The sequence below is a fragment of the Geospiza fortis genome, unplaced genomic scaffold (assembly GCF_000277835.1).
Source record: "Geospiza fortis unplaced genomic scaffold, GeoFor_1.0 scaffold456, whole genome shotgun sequence".
In the NCBI taxonomy this organism is placed as follows: domain Eukaryota; kingdom Metazoa; phylum Chordata; class Aves; order Passeriformes; family Thraupidae; genus Geospiza; species Geospiza fortis.
In genome coordinates, this window is record NW_005054462.1 from 796,623 (window position 1) to 819,308 (window position 22,686).

The 22,686-nt window shown below is 41.2% G+C and overlaps 1 protein-coding gene across 1 annotated transcript in view; it reads right to left on the reverse strand.

Moving 5' to 3' along the window:
* Nucleotides 1-11,388: 11,388 nt before the first annotated feature.
* KANK1 (KN motif and ankyrin repeat domains 1) overlaps nt 11,389-22,686 on the reverse strand; it is a 117,340-nt gene continuing 106,042 nt past the window's right edge. Inside the window, exons 8-13 of the mRNA XM_031062769.1 lie at nt 21,708-21,795; nt 18,812-19,031; nt 16,026-16,168; nt 15,292-15,492; nt 12,995-13,093; nt 11,389-12,379 (exon numbers count right to left, since the gene is read on the reverse strand). Coding sequence (XP_030918629.1) covers nt 12,317-12,379; nt 12,995-13,093; nt 15,292-15,492; nt 16,026-16,168; nt 18,812-19,031; nt 21,708-21,795 — 814 coding nt within the window. The 3' untranslated portion in view covers nt 11,389-12,316. The remainder of the gene's footprint in view (nt 12,380-12,994; nt 13,094-15,291; nt 15,493-16,025; nt 16,169-18,811; nt 19,032-21,707; nt 21,796-22,686) is intronic.

Genomic DNA, 22,686 nt, shown 5'->3' on the forward strand with positions numbered 1-22,686 from the left:
TCACATCAATAACTTCAGATAAGCCACAACTGAGAAGAGCCGCCAGCAATGGGTGCCTAAGCAGAAATGTTTGTTTGCAAGATACACACTAATCAGAATCTGGAGTTTAATGGTCCATATGTCAGGATTATGGTAAAAATTACTTACGTAAAAATAAAGAAAACCCTGCCTGTTACAACAAATGGCTCTTCCCCTTCATGGCTGGGAACCCAGCCAATGAGATTGGCCCACTCTGCTCAATAAAAACAGGATTCGCTGGAAACAAAATTCATCTTGTTACATTATGCCAAATATAATACAAAACCAAAGCAGTTTTCAAGTTCAGTGAAGCAGATACAATGGAGATATTTTAAAAATGTATATGTTTATCATAGTTCCACTCTGACTAGTTTTACTAATAATATGCATAAAGGAGGGAGAAAAATAAGTGGTTTTTACTCTAACACCTACATTCTTCCTTTCCTCATTTATTCATGCAAATTGGAATAATTTCATTGCAGACGTAAAGGCTGAAGAAAAAACACTGTCAGCTCCTTGGAAATTTCAATCATTGTTAATAATTGACTTGGATAGCTATTTGAAAGCATTATTAGGTTCAACGCATAAAATAGAAGTTAAAAAGTGACTGTGGAGAAAACCACTGAACTGCTTCTTCTCAGTATTCATTGTTCATTTTAGGCACACTTGAAAATTAATTGGATCCAGTGACTTAGAACATTGAAGACTGTTGCATGACTCATTAAGCTGACATTTCTAACATTACTAATTCACACAGTAAGAATGATAGAGTCGCATAAGCCATCTATACATTTGAGCTCCTTCATCAGGGTAGGACTACTGAAGAGAATGCCCTTACTTCTGAATATCACCATCAATTCAGCTCTAAGACATCTGTAATGGAACTGAGTTTGATAGACTGCCAGAATATGAAAAACTAAGCTCCAACATCTTAAAAATAGGCAACACAATTAATTGCTATTTTTTAATTTATGATTTTTAATGTTTTAATGGATACAGTTAAATTTCCACTTCACTGAGCAAACTAATTGCTATGTAAAGGAAGAAATAGATCATTGCAAATTATAAAGCACTTGGTTTATTATCTATGCCTTCTCTAAATCTTCTCTTGCAAGTTTTTATTATTTTGCATTCTTGATCTTCAGAAACTTGAAACTGTTGAAACTCTGTAATTCTGAAGGATGGTTACAGCTGAGGTAAAGGAAAGGGTAGGTTTTGCTATGTCAATTTACTATCCATCTGGTTTTTTATTTGTTATTATTATTTGTTGCTTGCTCCTAGTTCTGATGATCAGTAGAAGCAAAGTTATTGTTACAATACCTCCATCTGATTTATTTTAATCTTTTTTCCTTAAGCCTAAACAAATATATTTTTGACATGATATACTGCTCTCAGGGGACCATTATATAAGACTTCCCATTAAAATCAGTGAGTGTAGCACACATGCTTGAGAGCAAAATATTGTGCTGCTCTTCCCCCATTTCTTGCTGTTTCCTGTAGGAAGCCTTTCAGATCCACTGAGTGGGCCAGGGGTGTCAGAATTGCCTTCAGAAACAGCTGAGCTCTTACAAATATTTTAAGCAAAGTCAAATGACTGTTACTTAATCGGCCATGCTGTGAAATGATTTGATGTGAGCTGCTGACCTTTTGTGTCTCCTAGCATGAGAAAGAGGCTTTCTTCTTTGCTGTCAGCCAGCCTCTCTTCCTCTAGAGCCTCTCCCATTCCAGCTTTCGTGCCCCAGAGCCCCCAGAGCAATTGGGCAGTTCAGAGGTGGTCCCCAAATGCTACTGCAGTGCATTGAGTCTTTCCCCCTTCAAAGGTTTGTGTGTCCATCCCACCTCCGTGCTAGGAATCCAGTTCAGAGAAAGGACCTGGGAGATCTGGGTCTCAGGAAACATATGCCCATCAAGTAAAGCTTTGCTTAATGCTATCAAGGTACAGATAATCAGAGCACTTAGTTGGCTTCCTTAGGCAACGGTTTTCTTCTATCGCTTGTGTGTCGCTCTGCAGTGCAAATCATATATGCACATTTGGTAATTAAGAGTAATTGAGTTCCTCTTATACTATTGGTGAGAAGCTGGTAAGGAGGATGACACACTGTTACAAATTATTTCAACTGTCAAGCTATTAATTTTAATTAGACTGGCTTTGTCTTGACTCTGAGATACCTTGAAAAGTGAAGGAAATATTGCCTAAAAACTAATGAGACGCCTTAATTTTCTGTCATTCATATGCAAACAGGGCCATTTGCAGATACCAGAATAAAGGTGTTCTGAGCCCAGCTCAGTCATCCAGCCAAGTGCATGAAAATATTCACGTTGTCTGAGAAAAATATTGTTCAATATCTTCAGAGTTTGAAATTGTAACAGATAGCATGTGATGAGGCTGAGAACAAAGAGTATCTTCTCTGCATGGTTGTTTAAGTCGTTATTTTCTCTTACCTGTTTTCAAGAAACCAAGGCATGGAGATTGCCTTTTCCCTGGAAGGCAGCTTCTCTGAATTCACAATAATGACATCTAAGAAGATTGTTCATTAGGCACCTAACATAAGTAGGGTACAACTCTACTATTGCCTGAGTCTCTATTATAAACATAATAGGCCATAATTCCTCTCTGCAGGACTCACTGTTCTGTTCTACTGTCTGAATGATACATACCTTAAATACCTGCCTGGATACTCACTTTGCTGCCTTTGAAGAACCCACTTTCTTGTAGGCTTGAGGAGAATAATACACAAACCTTTGTGTATTATTGGAAAAGAGTTGGAAAAGAGTTCCAGCCATCATCTTTGCTACTGTAAGTTGGGCCCTTTTGATCTGCGCTCTGGTGAGGGTGGGGGTAGGGGATGACCTGTTTGTGTGAAATATGTCTCCTGCACCAGATTCCATGGCTGGTGATTTTGTTAGCATCCTCAAGAAAATCATCCTGTAATTTAAAGAGAACTTTAATTTCTAGAGCAGAGATAGAGCCTGTGTAGCCATCCCATACCTCTTGCGTAGACTAGTTCTGTACAAGAGAAACCAAGAGATTTCTCAGAAGGTAAAGTCAGGCTCCTTCCTGAACTTCCATATTGATTTGGGAGAAGAGCTGTAGAAGTCTTGTGGTTTAGCACAGGGTTGTATGGCAAGGTTTCTTTCTCTGTCTATGGAGCTTACATTTCTGTTAGCAGTTGTTTTACAAGGCTCATCCCTCCTTCCAAAGGTAGTTCTGGGCTACAGGGCACAGCATTTTTCCATCTCCTGACAACAGATCTTAGGAGAATACTGCTTGGTCTCTTTGCACAAAATTTGGGTAGAAAACAGTGGGCTACTAATTCAGTGTTAAATTAGAAAATAATTGAGACCAAGATTTGCATATGTCAGGTCATACATGCAGCCCTGATATGTCAGCAGTTGAAAGGCGATTTTTAATAGAGAAAGAATGAATTAAATAATACCACAACACTAAAACAAACAAACAAAACCCCAACTCAACCAATCAGAAAATCCCAACCCAACCCAAACAGAAACATATAAACAAAACCCCAAAACCCAACAAACCTCTGTAACTAACTGCTCTGTCAGAGAATCTAGTAGTCTCCCTCTGCACGCCTGCAGCAATGTTGGATTTATCCTGTCTGCAGAGGTCTCTCCACTCCACAGAAAAGTGACGGGGGAGGCTGTGGCAGACACGGGAGGGGGAACAGCCAGCATCTGATAGGTTGCCGTTGGGCTGTCTATCAGACCTACAGAGCACAGTGGGAAGGCCCTGGATTTTGTCCACCCAGCTTAAAGAAGGCAATCACAGTCATATCTAAAGCATGTTTTCAGAAACTCACACGCATGCCCATTTTCATATGAATATGTCTCTTCTTCGTTTCTTCTATGTGTCTGTTTTCAATTCTTGACAATATTCTGACCAAATATGAGTTGTATGAAGGCCAGAAATGGCAGTTACTGTATGAGACAAAAATGGAAACAAACTCAATATTAATTTAAAAACTCACCCAAATTTACCAAGAATTAAAACCTGGTTTTGCAGAACTAATGTAGAGAACTTTCTCTGTTTCTTGCCTGTCTCTTTGCAAGCCATCCACATGGCTTATTATTTCAGTACTCATATAATGTGAGATGTTCTCAAATTCTTATTCACAGGATTTATCTCTTACCAAAAGAAAACTACCATTTTAAACTTCTTCTGGTTTTTTTTAGCTTCCAACTTTTTAACAGCTGTTGTTTGTTCTGTTGAGGGTGGCAGACTTTGGACCTGTTTGCTGGAACACTGTGACTGTGAATGGTGTCAAGTTGCATTACATCTTCCAGTGTCAGGTGCCTCTGGTCCATCTGAAATGAACAAAAAATGCACAGGCCATTTTTTTATTCTCATCACACTGCCAGTTCTTGTTTAAGCAACTCTCTGGCAAGTTCTCTTTCATCATTACAGATTTCCAACTTTCTGTTGTGCCCACAAATTCATAATATTTTTCCTCAGTTGCTTCAATCTGGTTTTGCTAAAATGAGCCTCATTTTGTCATGCCTTGTTTCTAATCCCTCCCAATCTCTTTGTACAGCTGTTCTGCTCACAAATCTCCCAAATCAGCTTCCACTGCAGAAGGCATTACATGCTTCTTGCTCCTCCTGCTAGACTGGTGATGCAGATTAAGCCACCACAATAAAGGGCCTCTGAATAGATGTATCTGGTTGGACTGGAAAATTCTCATGATAAATTTGCAAGAATGGGTGTATGGTGGTGGAGTGAGGGCAAGCCATTTCCAGGGCCAGCCCCTACCTGCACAGTACCAAGAAATTGTAACTCTCTGACTCCAAGTCTCACTCACGCTTGGAGTGGGGACTGGAAAAAGTTGCCTTTCCAGCCCCAGAAAATGCCCAAGAGCAATGCAGAGGTGCTGCAGGATGCCTGCCAGACACAGCCAGTGGCTTTTCGTGCCTCAAAGAAAGGTGTGATACCATAGCCAGGAAGTAGAGGAGGATCTTTCCTAGTCTGCCTGTTCCACCATGACAAGTGAAATCTCATGCAAATCAAATCTCATGTCTTCATCTTGGTGAAGATAAAGTGGCTCAGTGACAAAGGACAGCATTACTAGAGGGCATGAGCTACCCTTCCAGCTCTGCAGCTGGACAAAACTCTAGAGAACAGCAAGGCCTGTTTCTGCAGTAGTGCTAAAACCATTAAGTGAAAGGCTGAAAAAAAAAATTACCAGTACATCTCTCAGAAATACCTCTTAGCCACTCACGTTCAGATCAGCTCTTAGAGATTTCTAAGCACATACACAGCTTTGAAAAAAAATGTTACCCCTCCTGTTATCTAAATAATAATACTGCAAATGAGTGTAATGTTGTTTGGAGTCCATGGACATTGAGGTTTGTCATTTATAGCTGAATGTATTTAATCATACTCTGCTTAAGTATAATGAGGCCCTTGTTTACAGGTCTCTGCATGGAAGTCCTGGAAGGGCAGTTTTGTATTGGAAGGAATATTTTAAAAGGCAGTTTATTTTTTCTGGTGTTGGCTAACCAAACATGCAGAGACATGCTTCTCAAGAGGAATGGCTACCACTCGCCCAGTGGCACAGAGTGAAGCAGCAAAGCACCGGTAGATAAAATGATAATAAAACGTGAATCAAGCTTGCCTGCAGTGCTCCATTTGCTTTAAGGCCCCAGGTGAAGTTCTCATAGCAGGTACCAACTACCTAAAGACTCCTGTTTTCCCTAATGACCCTCTCATTTTTGAGATCTCTTCAGGGATGATGCATAGGGTGGGGGTTTTGGTGTGTGGAAACATGCTTTTTTTTTCAACAGGAAGAATTAAAAATAGTTAAGGAAATAGAACACTTACAACAGAAGTTTTGAGAATTAATTAATTACCTATAGTAAGGAATCACCTGATATATTGACAAAGGTTTGTTGTACTGGGTTTATACAGCCAAGTTTTGGTAGCAGGCTGCTAGCAGGGTGCTTCTGTGAGGAGATGCCAGACTCTTCCCCTGCATCCAACCGAGCCAGTGCCAGCTGGCTCTAAGACTGACCCACTGCTGGCCAAGGCTGAGCCCATCGGTAACAGTGATAGCTGTTCGAGCATAATATGTAGAAGAAAGGGTAAAAGCTGCTCAGCAACAGCAGCTGGAAGAGATGAGTGAGAACATTTGAGAGAAACAGTTCTGCAAACACCAAAGTTAGTGGAGAAGGACAGGGAAGAGGTGCTCAAGGAACTGGAGCTGAGCTCCCCCTGCAGCCCCTGGTGCAGACCATGGTGAGGCAGCTGTGCCCCTGCAGCCCATGGAGGTCCCTGGTGGAGCCAAGATCCACCTCCAGCCTGTGCAGGACCCCATGGCAGAGCAGCTGGAAACATGGTGGAAGCTGTGGACCCTGTTGGAAGCCCACTATGGAGCAGTCTCTTGGCAGGACCTGTGTATCATGGAGAGAAGAGCCCATGCTGGAGCAGGTTTGTTGGCAGAACTTGTGACCCTGTGAGAAACCCACACTGGAGTGAAGAGCTGCAGCCTATTGGAAGGATTAATGGTGGAGAATTTGTGGAGGACTGTCTCCCATGGGACAGATCCGATGCTGGAGCAAGGTAAACAGAAGGAGAAGCAGTGGAAGCAACTTAATGGAATAACTACAACCCTCATTCCAGTCCTCCTGTGCCACTGGTGGGGAGGAGGCAGAGAATTCAGTAGTAAACTTTGGCCTGGGAAGAAGGGAGGGGAGAGGGAAGGTGTTTAAGGATTTGGGGGTTATTTCCTTGTCATTCTACTCTGATTTGATTGGCAGTAAACGAAACTAATCTCTCTGAGTCTGTTTTGCCTGTGACAGTAACTGGTGAGTGATCTCTCCCTGTCCTTATCTCAACCCACCAGACTTTTCTCTCTCTCCCTGACCATCAGAGGAGGGGAGTGACTGAGTTGTTTTGGTGGGCATCTGGTGTTCAGCCAGGACCAACCCACCACAGATGTATACATCTGTAAGACAATACCACTTTGAGCATAGCTTACTTATGTGCCTTGTTTTTGTTGCTGAACAACCTGGTAGGAAAACAGATGTACTCTCTTACAAACAACTTTAAGAAGTTGTTAGAATCATCTTTGAGAAACAAAAAACAACCAACAAAATCTTCTTAGTGTTTCCTGATTAGTTTCTTAGAGGCAGGTTCCCAAATATTTGTGCAGGTAGCATGCAATTCTTCAGCTCCTTCAACAGCACTTTACTGTCCAGTGGTACTCAAGGTACTGATACACTGGATGTTACAGGAACTAAAACCAACCAGGTGGCTCAGCTTTAACCAAGCACTTCTGTTCAGTGTATGTATGCAAAAAGATCCTACAGCCAAAGCGAAGTAAGGCAGGAATTTTTAAATTGACTTCCCCAGGCATTGCAGTAAGCTATGAGTAGTAACAGCTAATACCTCCACAATTCCAAACTGAAATACAAAACAAACCTGAAACTGGGTAGCCCTTTCTTCTTCTCTTACTGTAGCCATTTCTAAAAACATTTAATGCAAAATCCTCCTTGCAGGTCTTCCAACACTGCTCCCTTGTCCCACATCAGGCCTTCAGAGACAGGCCCAAGGATTACCATATGAACTGAACAACTGAAAGCATCTGTTTTTACCAAGGAAATGTTTGTAGTTAACACACCTGGCTGCCCACAGAAGAGCAGGAAGGGATGAAGTTTACAGGCCTGTATGCAGGCACTGAGTCCACTGAGGAGAGTTGTTTGCAGCTGCAGTAAGATCATGAATGCTGTTTTGGCCAGTTTTGCTGGTGCCTTTCAAAGGCAGGAAGATGCCTGTAATGTTTGGGCTGCCTCCATTCCAGGAAACAGCTAGTCCTGTGTGTCAGGGATTGATGCCAAGGCTTGCATTAATTCACACCATGGTTGAACTGGACTTCTAACAGACAAATGTCTCAGCCAAAAGTATGAGACACCAGGAGAAATGGACTAAAAACCTATTTTTAGAATAATTTGAGTTTTTCCAGCCTTATCAAGAAAGTATGTATTGCAAAAATGTTTTCCTCAGTTGTTGATTTTAGATGAATATTTTGTTGGCTAATTTCCATAATGTAAAGCTCCATACCAGTAACTCTCACCTTTCAAGTGACAGACTCACTTAATGTATGACAATGTAACTGGAAAAAGACAGTGACATATTTTAGTCTTGAAAAAGTGCCAATCTCTTTTATATTCACTGACAGTCAGAGTTCAAAGGTGATGACAACATCATGCTTGCATATAGTGAAAGTCAATCATCATCTAACCTGAAAAACAAATGCCAGTGAGAGTGTGTAGGCGGAGCTCAGGTCAGAGCTGGTATGCATGGTAAACCCCTTAATCCCAGCACTAGTGATAAATGCCATCCAGCATTATGGGTGGAATTAAACTTGGCTTGCAGAGGGCATCAGTGGATACAAACACTTTTGGGAACCTCTTAACTATTTCCTGGGGAAGGGCCCAACCTCCACAGTATGAACTGCTTCAGGTGTCACCTCTTGGAGCTGGCAGAACCATTTAAGAGAACAAAATTTGAAAGGAAGTTATTATTCTTATTTTGTACTTAATTTTTTTAAGTGCTTAATTCATTAAGTCTAGCCTAATAGGATTTTAAGCCAGAAATGACATTCACTGACTTCAGTAAAATAGTTAAGTAATTTTGTACTTTTCACCTATATTCACTAACATGTCCAAAATTTTGGTTCCTTTTGGCAATCTTCCTGATATCCTGGCATACCACAATAGCCTATTTCACCATGCAACTAAAACTGGAGTCACTTTTCTTTAACAAGGCATTTTAGCCCAGGAAAATGAAGTTTTGTGGCAAAACTGAAAATTTCACAGAAATGCAGAGCCCACAGCTTCACCTAACGTTTTCTGAAGCTCTAGACAGTTAATTTCTTTTGCTTACTAGGAAAATGGCACCTAAATAAATCCAGGCACTCCAAGTTACATAGTTTGACACTTGTATGGTGTTACGGTGGTCAGATTCCTCCACCGATTTCTGTCACTTAAAAAATGTTTTAATTTCTGATATACCAATTGTATTCAGGATTGGGGGAAGAAAACAAAAGAAAAAAAGGAAAGAATGTTTATTCCACATTATTCTCCTTATGTTTTTGTTGCAGGTAAAAAAAAAGTATTTAAGTACATTTAGTGATTCTCCCTGTGTCATTAGTCACCTAAACTACTGGACTAAATGTTTTAAACCCTGCACATCCAGGAACCCCATCATCCCAGGACTCCCACTGATTTACGGAGGGAGAGACAGAAATCTGTTCTGACATGGAAAATAACAGTCATGGCCCTCTGCTGTGGAAAGCCATTATTCATGGGCATTTCACGTTCTTTTTTTAGCTCCATTATGTACAAAGAGGAGGTTAGGCTACAGTATGTACAAATATCACGTGTAATTGAAGCTCATTAGCACAGCAACAGAGATCATAGTTTAAAAACTATTTTTGGGGCAAAGACCTATTAAGATATGTTACTAATTAACCTATTTCCTACAGCAAAACAGAGGCACTACTGAAGAGAACATTATTGGGTGGCTCAGCATACTCTTTATCAAAGTCAGACTTTGGAGCATAGTCTACATGCTTTAAAACTGCCATCACAGTGTCACAGAATCATAGCATATCTCAAGTTAGAAAAGACACGTAAGTCCAGACACTCCCTGCTCCTCTAAAGATTACCTAAAACTACTGTCATGTATGATCACTAACTCCCTTAAAAAAGCACCAGTAGTCTAGTTTTGGTCAACCCAGTGCTAAATAAAAATTATATTCTTGGTAAAACTGAAATTAGAAACCTCTTTGCTCTCCAAAGTCTGTTCTGCCAGCATGTCTCTCTGCTAGAAAAGAATTTAATCCATGAGATACAGGCAAGCATGTATTAAGTAAGTGAACTGGATTTTCTGTAAAATTAGATTAAGTTCTAGAGAAAGATTAAAGCAGGAATCCATTTTCTTCACTTCTTCAGCTTGATTTGTTTATCTCTAGCCCCATGTGTATTTTAAACTCATACAGACAACAGATTATCTTGACTTTGCTTTCCAGACAGTTGTTCAAACTGGGGCAAACATGTTCAACAGATCTGAAAAAAGACTCAGAAGAAACTCTTGCCATGCCCAAGCCAGGGAGATCCAACTTGCACTAATTCTGTTTAATGATAAAATCACCCAGATACTAAGTGAATGAGGAATTCATTGGGAAGCTTGCACTGCTGTTGTGTATGTCTGACACAACCTCAGGTTATTGGGTGCAGCACCTTGCTACGCAGGACAGCCTGCACCCACTGACTCTTGACAGATGACAAAGTGAGGGGCATTTTTCTGGTGGTGTGAAGTTTTTGTGTTGCTGGGGTTTTTTTGTTTGGGTTTTTTTTTGTTGTTGTTGTTTGTTTGTTATTTTTGGCAGCTGCTGCTGCTCTTTGCTCTCAGTCTTGTGTCAGAGGGAAGACCTTATTTTCTCAGTAATTTGGCTTTCTGGGTGATGTGCCTCTATACCTAGCATGTAGGATCCTGGTGAGAGAGCATCCACACATTAACAGACGCTAAGTGAAGAGTGAGGAGAAAAGTTGGCCAGAGAGGTGCAAGAGTGAAAACTGACTGACATCAAGGGGCGGGGGGCTTATTTGGGACAGCTATGCTGTGTCTCCCCCTGTCAGAGGTACTTCAGCTGCCCTTTGCTCACGAGACACCCCAAGCACTGGGGTACAAGTCTGGCATAGGTTATCACACCGTACCTGCAGTGCTGGGCCAAACCATGTCCAGCCCACAGAGACTTCTTGGCATGCCAAGTCACCAAGTCAATGTAGGCCAAGCGAGAATGGCTTCAGTGGGTTCCTCTTTCAAAGGGACTGTGCAGGAAAAGCTGTTTGATAAGGACTTAGAGAGAGAAGGACAAAGGATGGAGAGTAACAGAACTGTTCAGATCCCTTGAAGGAAGGCACTGAGGTGTATTTCTGCCCAATCAGGTAGGTCAGAACTGACAAGGATACACAGGCACTAGCTTAGGACTTGGTTCCATGCCATCTAAAAAGCATCCCCTTCACCAAGTTGCCAGGGTTGCTTGTAAGGTAAAGCTCAAAGGCTTTTATTTCAGTTAACTACTTATCAGTTCAAGTGAACTGCTTGAACACAGTCCTTCAACACCTTCCCAAGATCCTTCACATGGCTGAGAGAGGTCACTTCTTAACCAAACAGCAGAGGGTGCACCCTGTGCAAGACAGGCAAAGGCAGATCATCTTGGGCAAAGGAAAAACCTCATGTGGGGACTGTCCAGTCCTCCCTGCCTTGATTTTCCAATTTAGCTTGTTTTCCTGCTTGTAATGTGCAGCCTTTCTGGATGATGGCAAATCACAAGTAAAACAGGAGAGGAGTAAAACAGCATAATGAAATTTTATTCTGAAAATATGGCAAGAGTCTAAGGCACTTCAAACATTTCAATACACTTGACTAGAGTGAATGTGACAAGGTAATAGCATTCCATAAATACGCACCAAGATGTACACTCAATTACAGTCAAGGGGAATATACAGCTGGTACCTCTAATTTTATTCTCCAATAAACATGTATGGAGCTTATAGACTAAAACAGTTAATAAAAATATGGTAACAGGACATGTAATTCTTCATGTAGGTTTTAATTATTATGGAATATAAAATGTTGCAAATACTGTGAGTTAATTTTATAGATACTAGTATCTTTTATATAAAAAGTTATACATTATCCCCAATTTGCAACAACTTATTTAGTGAACTTCAGACCTGACAAGAGGCTCTATCCCCAATACCTACCCACTCACCCACCAGCTCAAGATCCATGGAACTGACTACATAAGCAACTGCAACTTCTGAATTGTAAAGTAATTAAAAACATGAAAATCATGCTGGAATGAAATTTATGAAAAGTTTACTGTGATGAAGTCTAAGCACAGTAAATATATTTTAGAATGACTAAAAATAAGCCACTGGGACACCCCTGCATGGATAGCTTTAGAAGTCTTAATCTGCACATAATATAAGGAAGCACAATCTACAACAAAGAAAAAGAGGATTTTTGCCAGTGTACAGAAAGATGGGTATGTGAGCAAAAGAAAAGTTCTGGCTAAGGTTCTCCACAGAACACTACTTAACTATACGCTTGCTTCAAGGTTACAGTTTTCTACCTTTAGCACTAGATCTCTGCTTTCATTTTGCTGGTGAGTTCAGGCACAAGACAATTACATTCAGTATCTGTCTCAGTAAAACAGTAACATTTAGCAGCTTAAAGATGGCATAGAAATTTTTTACAGATATTTATACACTACTACTCGAATGTAGCTCTGTGGGTGGGACCAGGAGATGTCCTTCTGCTAAGCCTGGGAGTGCCCTAAAAGAGAATAAACAACAGTTAATCAAGGAGAAATTATTCCAGCCAGCGGATGGAAAACACAACACTCAGAATTACTCTGTTCAATTCCTTACCTTTAATTGTACAGATAATTTTTTTTTTTTAATTTTAGGAAGAAAAGTGCCAGCTATCATACAGCCTACTAACTCCAAGTGCATATTGTTTCAACAGTGAGGTGTTTAGCAGCAGTTTATCAGGAGAGTGAGTCAGGGCTAGAGGAGAGGTGGATAGCTGCCAAAACACCTATAACGGCTATGTTTCAGTTTCCAGGTCAGTAATTGCCATTAAAGTAATACAACAGCACCTCTGTACACTAGCCAGAATCAGTGAACCTTGCCAGTGAGCTATCTGTACCCCACAGTAATTAGGAGGAGAAGCAGCAACTATCCCTCAGCCAGGCTTCAACCTTCTGCAGTCAGTACGTATTTTAAAAAGTACATTCCACTTACCAGCACAGAAATTGTCTTTACGAATAAAAGTCAAAATTTCATGTGCTGTACTGCTGTACAGCTGTCAGGGAGTAAATTTCTTGTTTACATTTCACTATTACTAGCAGCAAGTTAAAACACAGCCTACAGCAGGTTGTGTACTAACCGGTGACTGGGTTTTGGAAAAGTTGACGTGGGCATAGAGGAGAACTGCGATGTCCTTATGTCCAGCTTCCAGGGCTATTGAAAGTGCTGTGCTGCCATCCTGAGAGAAGAAAGGAAGAAACAAGAGAATTAGTGCTTGTATGCTTTAACAGATCTCTTAAAAGCCCCATCAGTCCACAGAGAAGTGTAGTTATTAAGTGGAGGCCTTACTGCTCAAACAGATAGGTTAATTTAGAGTCTTGTTTAATTTCTTTTGTTTTAAGCCTTGCACTGCTGTTTTATGAGGCACTGCAATTGTCAAAGCCTCATAATTTCTCTAAACAAGGAGTCTCGATTATTGCTGTGAAGAATGAGCACACTATTATCACAGTAATGTTACATGTAGTGCTGTGCAAGACCAGAAGATTGGGGTGTCTCAGAGAAACTACGTCAGTAACAAGTAGAAGAGATGATAAGGGAGGGGAAAATGCTGGTCAGATATAATGATAATTGCTGTGTTAAAATGATAATTGTTGTGGTATAGCTCCCATCAACACTAAGAGAAACTGCACTCATAATTCCAAATGGTCTTTGATGGAAGTCTAAATACAAACAAATGGACTTTCCAAGTCAAATACTGCCACCTTAGTTTCTCAGAAGATACTATTGCTTTCATAAACCACAGCTGTGAGGATAGAAACAAAAAAGCTGAACAAAAACAAATAGCTGAAAGAGTATTTTACTAATCTGCTTTCACTTACTAGTAAGAGTATTATATTAATTTTCCTTTGGACTGTGTTTGGTCCAGGAAGACATGGATGTCAGACAACCTGTGATAGGAACTTGGTGCTTGGTTCACTGCCTGGCTTTTGGCTCTTGCATACAGAAGACTCTACAATAATGCCAGTATTTGAAATGTCTCACAGGGACAGAGCACACATTCCAGCCACTGCTGTAGCACTGGTATTGGAATGGTTGGCACCAGTTTTTAAATGGCCAGCTTGGGACACAATGGACAGCATCCAAATGGAAAGTCTTCTTATGAGACTAAAGGCAGCAATTTCTAATTGTCCTGAACAGACAGGGAGCTAGAAGAGCTGTCTACTACAGTGCAATATAATGCATGACAAATGCAAAGCTAACACTCTCCAGTCAACAGAAGATCTTAAAGAGAGGCACTGAATCACTGCGGCACACATTAGCAGGATGATGCTCAGCTTACTACTGATCACACAGACTGGAAAAGCATCACTGTGACACTCAAAATAGCTTGGGGAATGCTAAAAATCTCAACCCACAGCACAGAGAAATCTGTGAATAAGCAGCAAAGTGTGCTTGGGAAACTATCAAACTGGCCACAGAAGTAGTTAAGTTATCATGTCCCCATAAAGACTGTAAGTATTGATTTTGTATCTGATAGTGCTAACAGCATCCAAGCAGCAATAATCTAGACTGCTCCTGGAAGTTTTGGCTAGACTGAGGTCTTCTTACATTTTCCTCTCTGGTCAGAAGTTCCACACTGCTAGCACCACAAGGAACTGAGCTGCCTCCTGCAGCAGTTGGGTGAACGAAGAGAAATTATGTCCTTGCCTCTCTGCAACAGCTTCAACAAATAACCTCCCACTGCCGTCCCAAATCCCAAACCCAGGCTCCATTTCAGTGTTCAGTGGGTAAAGCAATAGGAAGAAAGGAAAAGTATGCAAGAAATATTGTTAACAAGAACATAAAGAAAGGAGCTAAGTCAATGTTTTCAAGCTTGAAAAATCTATAGATCAAATTGTCTGCTGACAGTGTAGGCTGCAATGGTCCCTGCAGACAAGAAATATGCAGGTGTGTCACTAGGCACTGAAGTCACAGTCTGTATCTGTTCATTGTCAGGACAGTGTAGCTTCATGACTAAGACTGAACTACAGTCTCAAAAGTCATGGTGTAGGAGCAGTGTGAACATCGTTTCAAGAGAATTGTAGGGCTGATGTTTGCCATGGGCACAGAAAAGCAAGACAATGAGGCCCTATGTCACCAGACAAGGTCCTATCTGAAAACTAGAAAACTCCTTTGAAAGGGGGAAGGAATGTGAGAGGGAAAGTTGTTGAGCTAACTATGAGCTAACAAATGTTTTTTTCTGTTGTGGCCACTAAACACCTACAGCTAACCACAGAAATTGCTACCAGGTGTGTCTGTTAGAAAAGTAAAAATACTAGCCAAATAATCACAGCACTTGCTACCAGTTAAGCAGAAGATTCATTGTGGTTGGTACTCTAGCACTCTGAGTCAGACATTCGCCCAAGCAGATTTCAGAAGCATTGAAAGGCAGCTCACATTGTCCTCCAGGGTGCTGTTACACCCAGGCTGAGCCAGCAGAAGCTTAACAATCTCCACATGTCCATGCTCACTAGCGCACATCAGAGCTGTAGAGCCCTCATCATCCTGGATATTGACATCTGCGCCACAGGCCAGTAAAGCTTTAACCATGTCTATCCGGCCATGACTCACAGCTAGCATCAGTGCAGTCTGACCAGCCTGCATGGAGAGAAGAGAAAAACCCAAATAACTACAGAGGCAATCAGTGACAAAGCACAAACACTTCTATTTTTTTGAGACACTGTGTTTCTTCTGGGGGGAAAAAATTGTTATTTTAAATGGTACTCTCAAGACTTTGATTACCATTATTTAAATACTTTTTATGTATGATATATCCCACGTTCACATAGGTATTTATTGAATTAATGGAATTAATATTTTCACCTGTAGTTTATTCAAAGGAGCTAAATGCTGCAGAATTTGTAAATGCCACCCAAAATTCAGTAATAGTTCTTTCACACAATGATCAGCCTTCATTTTTAGAAGAGGTCCAGACCTGAGGCTCAACTGTTGTTCCACAGCTCCATTTTGTATATTGCAGTCAAAAACATACATAAAAAACCCACAAATGGTGAAAGCAAATGAGACCAACATTTAAACTGGTAAGAGCAGGGACGGGAGCATGGAAGGAACAGTAAAAAGGCACAGGAGTACAGCAGTAAGAACTGTGCCTTGTGAACTGTTTGACTGACCTGGCTGGCTTTAGCATTCACGTCCCCACAGCTGAACAGTTCCTCCACTATCCTCATGTCCTTCTCCGCTTCCACAGCTGCAAGCGCAGCAAGCATGATGGGGGTGTAACCAGCCTTGTTCTGATGATTTACATTACAGACATCTGCAGAGGGATGACATAATTTCTTCAGAAAGCAAGAACCCAAAAAGCAGTAATTGTGCTAATCAACTGAATAAACTGTCAGTACAGCAGCCTATAAAATGAAAAAGTAGCAACTGCTTTCACAATGGATGCAATTCAAGGGAAGGTGGAGAAGAAAAAAATTAACAGAGGAGCTCTTGAGCCAGACAAAGAAAAGAATTCTTTTGTACTATGTGTACAACACAAGAGAGAGCACAAAGACATTTTATATGTTATCATTTAGAGCTTTATTTGTGCATTATATTTTCCTTTTGTGAAAGCAAATGGTCTGAAATTTAGCATGATACTCAGTAACACTTCCAGGATAGTCCTTAAGCTCTTCTCCCAAGGACATCCATACTGCAGAATAAAAGTGGTCCAGCAATGTGGTCAATGGAAAAGATATTCTCTTCAGCACAAAGACTGTCTTCAGCACAGTTTGCCTGCAATTGGTGCTACTTTAAAAATCTGCAAGTGTACTTCAGCATGTTTTGGAGCTGCCAAAAACCCCGCCCCTTTAAATTAAAGACTGCTGCCAGTTCTACAGTGTATTTGACAATGAACAAAACTGCTCTGGGAACAAATACAGGCAAATCCTCTCACCAGTGCCAGCAACCCACAAGAGTTCTCCTTTTTGTTCAAACCTTGCCTCCAGTCTGTTCCTAAAATTCTGCAGAAATTCAGCAGTGCTTATTGGTTTACTGGGCAGCATGGTTTTGAGTGTGCTCATCATATTGGAAAGCAGGGACTCAGCTTTACATAAACATTATCTGCAGACTAGAGGTTAAATTGCACCACAGGTATCTTAACAAGCAAAAATCGCTCAGGAAATTCTTCCGATTTATGAGCAAAGGATTTTTTCAGTCAAATAAAATGGCTTTTTTTTTCATGTTAAATAGACATTGGTGATGATACCTAATAACCAGCAGACCAATACTTCTTTCAGACGTCACTTCTGTGAAGCCATTGAAGCCAGAGAACACAACACTCTGCTAAATGCATTACAACCTGAGTAATGAGTAACTTAGAAGTGGTGTGCTCCTACTCTGACTAGACTACTTCAGCAGAGTGTGTTTTCTGAGGTCACATTTAGCTCCTTTTCCATATGGCTGAGGGAAATTGTTCTCCTATTGTCCTCTTGTTGACTCTGCCTCATGCTATTGCAGGATTCTCTCATCTCATCTTGTCCACTCTTCTCACCAAATGCAGACACAGAGTTCTTGGTCTAAGAATGTACCTGTGATATCACCACACTGCAGAGCTGACCAGAGCGACCCCCCATTCAGACACAGTCCAGAGAAAGACTGTTGAAACCTGAAGGAATCTGCCTATTTGCAAACATTTTCCAAGTGCTGGCATGAGCAGTTCTCTCTTTCAGAGAGAACTATGTGGGACTAGTCATGATTATTACGTTTTACACATAACACCCCTGGTGCTCATGGGCATACAATAGCTGCCATAACCTACAGAAGCCCTGATTTCCAGCAAGAGATGAGCATGTTCCTGCTCCTCTGAGACACCTAGGCAAGCAGAGGGGCAGCTTCCTCCTACCACACTGTGCTGCAAAGCCAGCCTGCCCCGTTTCACCACGCTCCTGACATTCCCTGCATTCCCCTGCTGTGACTCACTCTTCCCGAACACAGACTGCCTTCAAAAGGACCAGAGATTTCAAAGTGCTCCCTTTCCTCTTGAGGAAGTCTCTGCATGTGTGACACATGTGCTAGGTTATCAAAGCTGAGATTTGTATCATTCATATCCTTGTTTATCTGATGCTACCCTTCTGGATTTTTGAATATTGCTTGGCTTACACTCCAGACATGTCATTGGCCTAGTTAAGCTTTCACAATCAACTGTGACAGGTTTTTTAACTAGTTTAGAGAAACAAACTTCACTCAGAGAGCAAAACTAGGATTAAAGAGATTAAACATTCAGCCTGGGACCAATTCCAGTGTGTGATACCTTCTGCTGGATGCCATCTGGCACACTGAATGTGGGGAGCAGATACTCCAGTCTCCCCTTTGCGACTACCCTTTCTGTAGGTGTGTTGCAAGAGGATCAAGAAAATGAGGCAACAAAAGCAACCACCTGAAGCAGAATCAGATTGCTTATGGACTAGGAAAATGGTCTCTGTGACAGAATGCCATATTGTCCCAGTTTCTCAGGAAAGTAGCATAGATGAGCCAATAGGGTGCCCAGAAAAAACTTCTGCACTGCTCTAGACAAAGCTAGACTAGCTTGCACGTTTAAGATGGTATTTATACCTCAATGCATCCTCCTCCATCAGCACCCTACAGAGTGCTGAGCAGCAGCTCTGCTGCCTCCAGAGAAAACTGCTGGAGACTGGTGCTGTTGAACTTGGGACTACAGTGCAAGAGTCAAGAATCTAACTATCTATCTCAACTCTGTATATAATTTACTTAAGTGTTTTTTTACCTTCTTCAAGAACCTCCAAAGCTAGTATTAGAAACAAAGATTCTAGACTACCTAGGTGAGCCACCATACAACTGTTAACAGTTAAAACACCTGCTGGAAGAAGACGGAACTTGGCCTCTAGTCCATCAAGAATTTCATCCATGAGAATTGCAAAACCAAGAATAATTAAAAAAAAACCTAAAGCAAACTTACTTGCATCCAGAAGAAGCTTTACAATTTCAAAGTTAGAATGTGAGACACTGTAATGCAGAGCTGTGTTTCCATTTCCATCTGCCATGTTGATGATATGTCTGAGGACAGCAGGAGAAATCTCTTCAAAAGCAGTTATGTAGTCTCCAACCATTTCAGGGAGAGCTGACTTCTGACTTGAGACACGAAACCACTCATGCTGGATGGTATTTAAACAAAACCTCTGCCAAAACCAAGACAGAAAAATTTACATATGGACAATCTATTTAAAAGATTTTCCATCCTGTAAGTCAGCAATACAGGTCAAATCTTTTTTACTCCAATGTGGGAAGAAAGTATTCAGCTCACAAACAAGATGTAGTGACTGAAGTGTCCCCCCTGACTAAAGTCTGCTTTAAACCACCATTTACTTCCTCTCACTTCACCTGACTTTCACCTCGGACAGCACAGAATTTCAGGATGAGAATACTCCCAGAATTAACAGTTATCAAATACTGGTGAACGGAAAAAAAGACTTGCATAACTACTTCCATCAAATACTTAACTGTGTTTATAAATCACTGATAAACTCAAGACTTTCTCACTGGACTAAAAACAACAGCATGCTAAGTCAGACAGGCTCAATTCTGAGGCACAAATTATCAAATGCACAAAGTATATGAGAACTGGCTGCACAGCAGTTCTGAAGAAGAAGAACTGATCATTACAGACAATTACAAACTGAACCCAACATCACATCGTAATGTAAAAGGTAAATACTGTTTTGGGGTGAATAGACAGATTTATAGCTTGCATGGCATGTGATGAAGTCCCTTCTTTCTGCCTAGTACTGTGAAGACAACACCTGGACTATCTTGTCTGGTCTGATCACTGAATGACACAAAATATTTGGTTGAAACAATTTCAAAGATAAAGAGTAAGAATGAACAGAAGTCAAGGAAATCTGACTTACTGGACAGGCAGGAAGGACTGGAGATGCTCTGCTGAAAAGAACCGCTGGGGAAAGAAACCGTGCAACTTTTGTTGCAGAAAAGAGGAAAAAAAGGAAGAACCTGTTCTTCACCTGAAGGTTGGCTGGCTTTAGTAATAAGAGATTTTAGTTGCAGTGAGAAGATGCAGGATACAGATTCAGGATAAACTTTCCCATGGGTATGGACTGTGAGTGGGGGAGTAGGAGCCTCTTAGGCCAGGTGACTTGTCTGTTGTGACAAGGTAGGTAGAGCAGATCTCACTGTGAGCCAAGAAGGCTTCCACATTCACCACCAGCTCCAACTTTGAGACACCTTCTCTAACCCGGAAGGACACCATATCTTTCTCATAAACCCTCACCCGCAAGACGGCCAGTAAATTCAAGGGCAATTTTGCAGAGAAGACATTCAGAAAGTTTATACAGCCTCTAGTGAAAACACACCAGTATCTCTAGAGGTGGCCTGTGTCTGGTAAAAAGAAAATATTCTACACAGACCAGGGCTACCTATGTATCTGTACTACATAAACACATTAACAGAGTATTTTACATCAGTGTTACTATAATGTGATGTACGTATTCTGTGAACATAGAGAGCTGAAATGCAAAGGTGGCCGTAAACTGACACAATAGTATTTTTTATTTATTTCAGGAACTACTGAGTGCAAAATACCACTAGGAAACTATTTTTAGTCACAGTATCACACACATTATTAAATAAACAATACACTTTTAAAATTCAATTAATCCATCACATTCAAAAAGATGCAGTCCACAGCTCTTTCTGGTGTAAACAGCAGCTACAAGAGCTGAGTATGCTGGAAGAGGTTGGGACAACTCATAAAGATCCTTAGCTGTACTGACATTTAAGCTGTTTGGACAAGACTTCTTTATCAGCAGACAGGGGACAAGAGCTGATCAGTCTGCAGCTTCCATCTACAAAGCACTGCTTGTACTGGAAAACACTTTAGGCACAAGAAAGTAAAATGTAAATTCAAATTACACTTCCAAGGCAGAGATCATAATCTGGTTTTGCCATTTTTGACACTTCCAACTCCAAGAGGGCCTAACGCATTTGTTATTTGAATGCCTAAACTACTCATAAGGACAAACACAATTAAAAACTATGTGTCACAACTGCATGAAACAGCCTTTCAAAACATTCCCTGGACCACAGATGTCAGTGCTGGACACAGACAGTATTACTGTGTCATACAGACAACATTATTGTCTTTAAGAAGCTGCAGATGCTCTGCAGTAGAAGAGAATGACCCTAAGTTGTTGCCTTTTACATGCACAAGTCTAACAAATGCAAAATTCGATTAAGCAGTGTGCATTTGCTTTCAGATTGCCCTCATAGAGTAGAGCAGGCAATCCCTACCTGAGGAATTTCCAATGAGGCAAATACAATTTCATATCCTGAGACTTGAGTATTTGCTATGTTTTAACAAGAAATCCTCCTTACTCTCTGCAGCACTGATAAAAGCCACCAGTGCAGTAAACAAGACAAACAGCATCCCTGCCCTCAGAAGGCACATCACCTAGTGCCTCACTCTGAGGTTTTTTCATAGGATGCAACAGAGTCTTCACCCACTGCAGCCTCCTAATGTGAGGCCTGAGAGCTACCCATACCAGTGCTAAACCAAAAAAACCACAGGAATAACAAAGAAACGCACAGGTGTGTTGAAACTGTATTTTCATGTTACTGTTTTTATGTGTGTGCCTTGGGACAACAACACTTAAGCACACAAAACACAAGTATATTCTCTGGATGAAAGTGTCCTGGTAGAAAGAGCTTTGTGACTCTTGCAGCAAAGATGAGATCCTCTTCTGCCTAGCCACTGCAGTGCTGGTCCTGTAAAACCAGAAGTTACCTCTCCCTAAGGTTTTTCTATTGCATCTCAAGAGAAAATTTTCACCTGTATTGCTTACCACATCTTTGTTGGTTAATGCCTTAGGGTCATCAATGTTGTTTCGCAGCAGGTTACAGGCAGAAAGCATCTTTTCACTTAGCTCGTACCTGAGGGATACAGCAAAATACATGGCATGTTTCAATTTTTATATTAGCCTTTCAGTATAGAAACATTTGTTTTTCTGAAAGTTCTCTGGGAATGAAAGTTTCCAGGCAAGCCATCTGCTCCTACCATGCAGAAGCCACTCTGGCAGCTCTTCTCACAGACACTCTCTCCACACTGAATGGAGATGAGTGTGGGAAGAGCAACAGGAATGGAGAGTGGGAAACACATCACTTTCCTGCTCTAAGACTTGGCAACCCTTCTAGTGGAAATTCTCACCTACTGCTGTGTGACTGCAGAGCACATTTGATATGCTGTGTGCTTTGATTACTTGATTGACAAGGAGAAATGCCAATAGTTGCGATGGAAACAGAATTAAGCAGTGGGAAACAGCTCAAGAGGTGCCTCCCTGCCAGCTCCCATTCACTGGAACTAGCCTTTCTCATCCCACCCACTCTGGAAATTTACTCTCTTTCTCCAGCCCTCTTAATTTTTACTCCCTTGTCATTACAAATTTCTAAACTCATGGTGGGCCAAAAGAAAGGTCAAGAAGGCCTGTACCAGGCTGTGGCAAACCATCTTTGCCTAAAACCTGCCCAGCGGATTATGGCAATTTTTCTGGAAAATTCTCCCAAAAAGCAGAGAAGCTAACACACTCATGTGTGTAAGATGGGCATTTTAGCCCTCATGGATTAGAAGCCAGCTGCTAGTGCTAACAGAGCAGTGAAATTCTCCACCATTGCCATACACGGCCACATGGACCATGGCCACATGCCCTGACTCTTCCCCTGAGAGGGCATCATCAGAGCACTCAGCTTGCAAGGAATGTGCTCCTTAAGTATGATGGCTATCTAAGCTGTTCTGCTGCTCTTCTTCCCAATCACCCCTTGCTACTG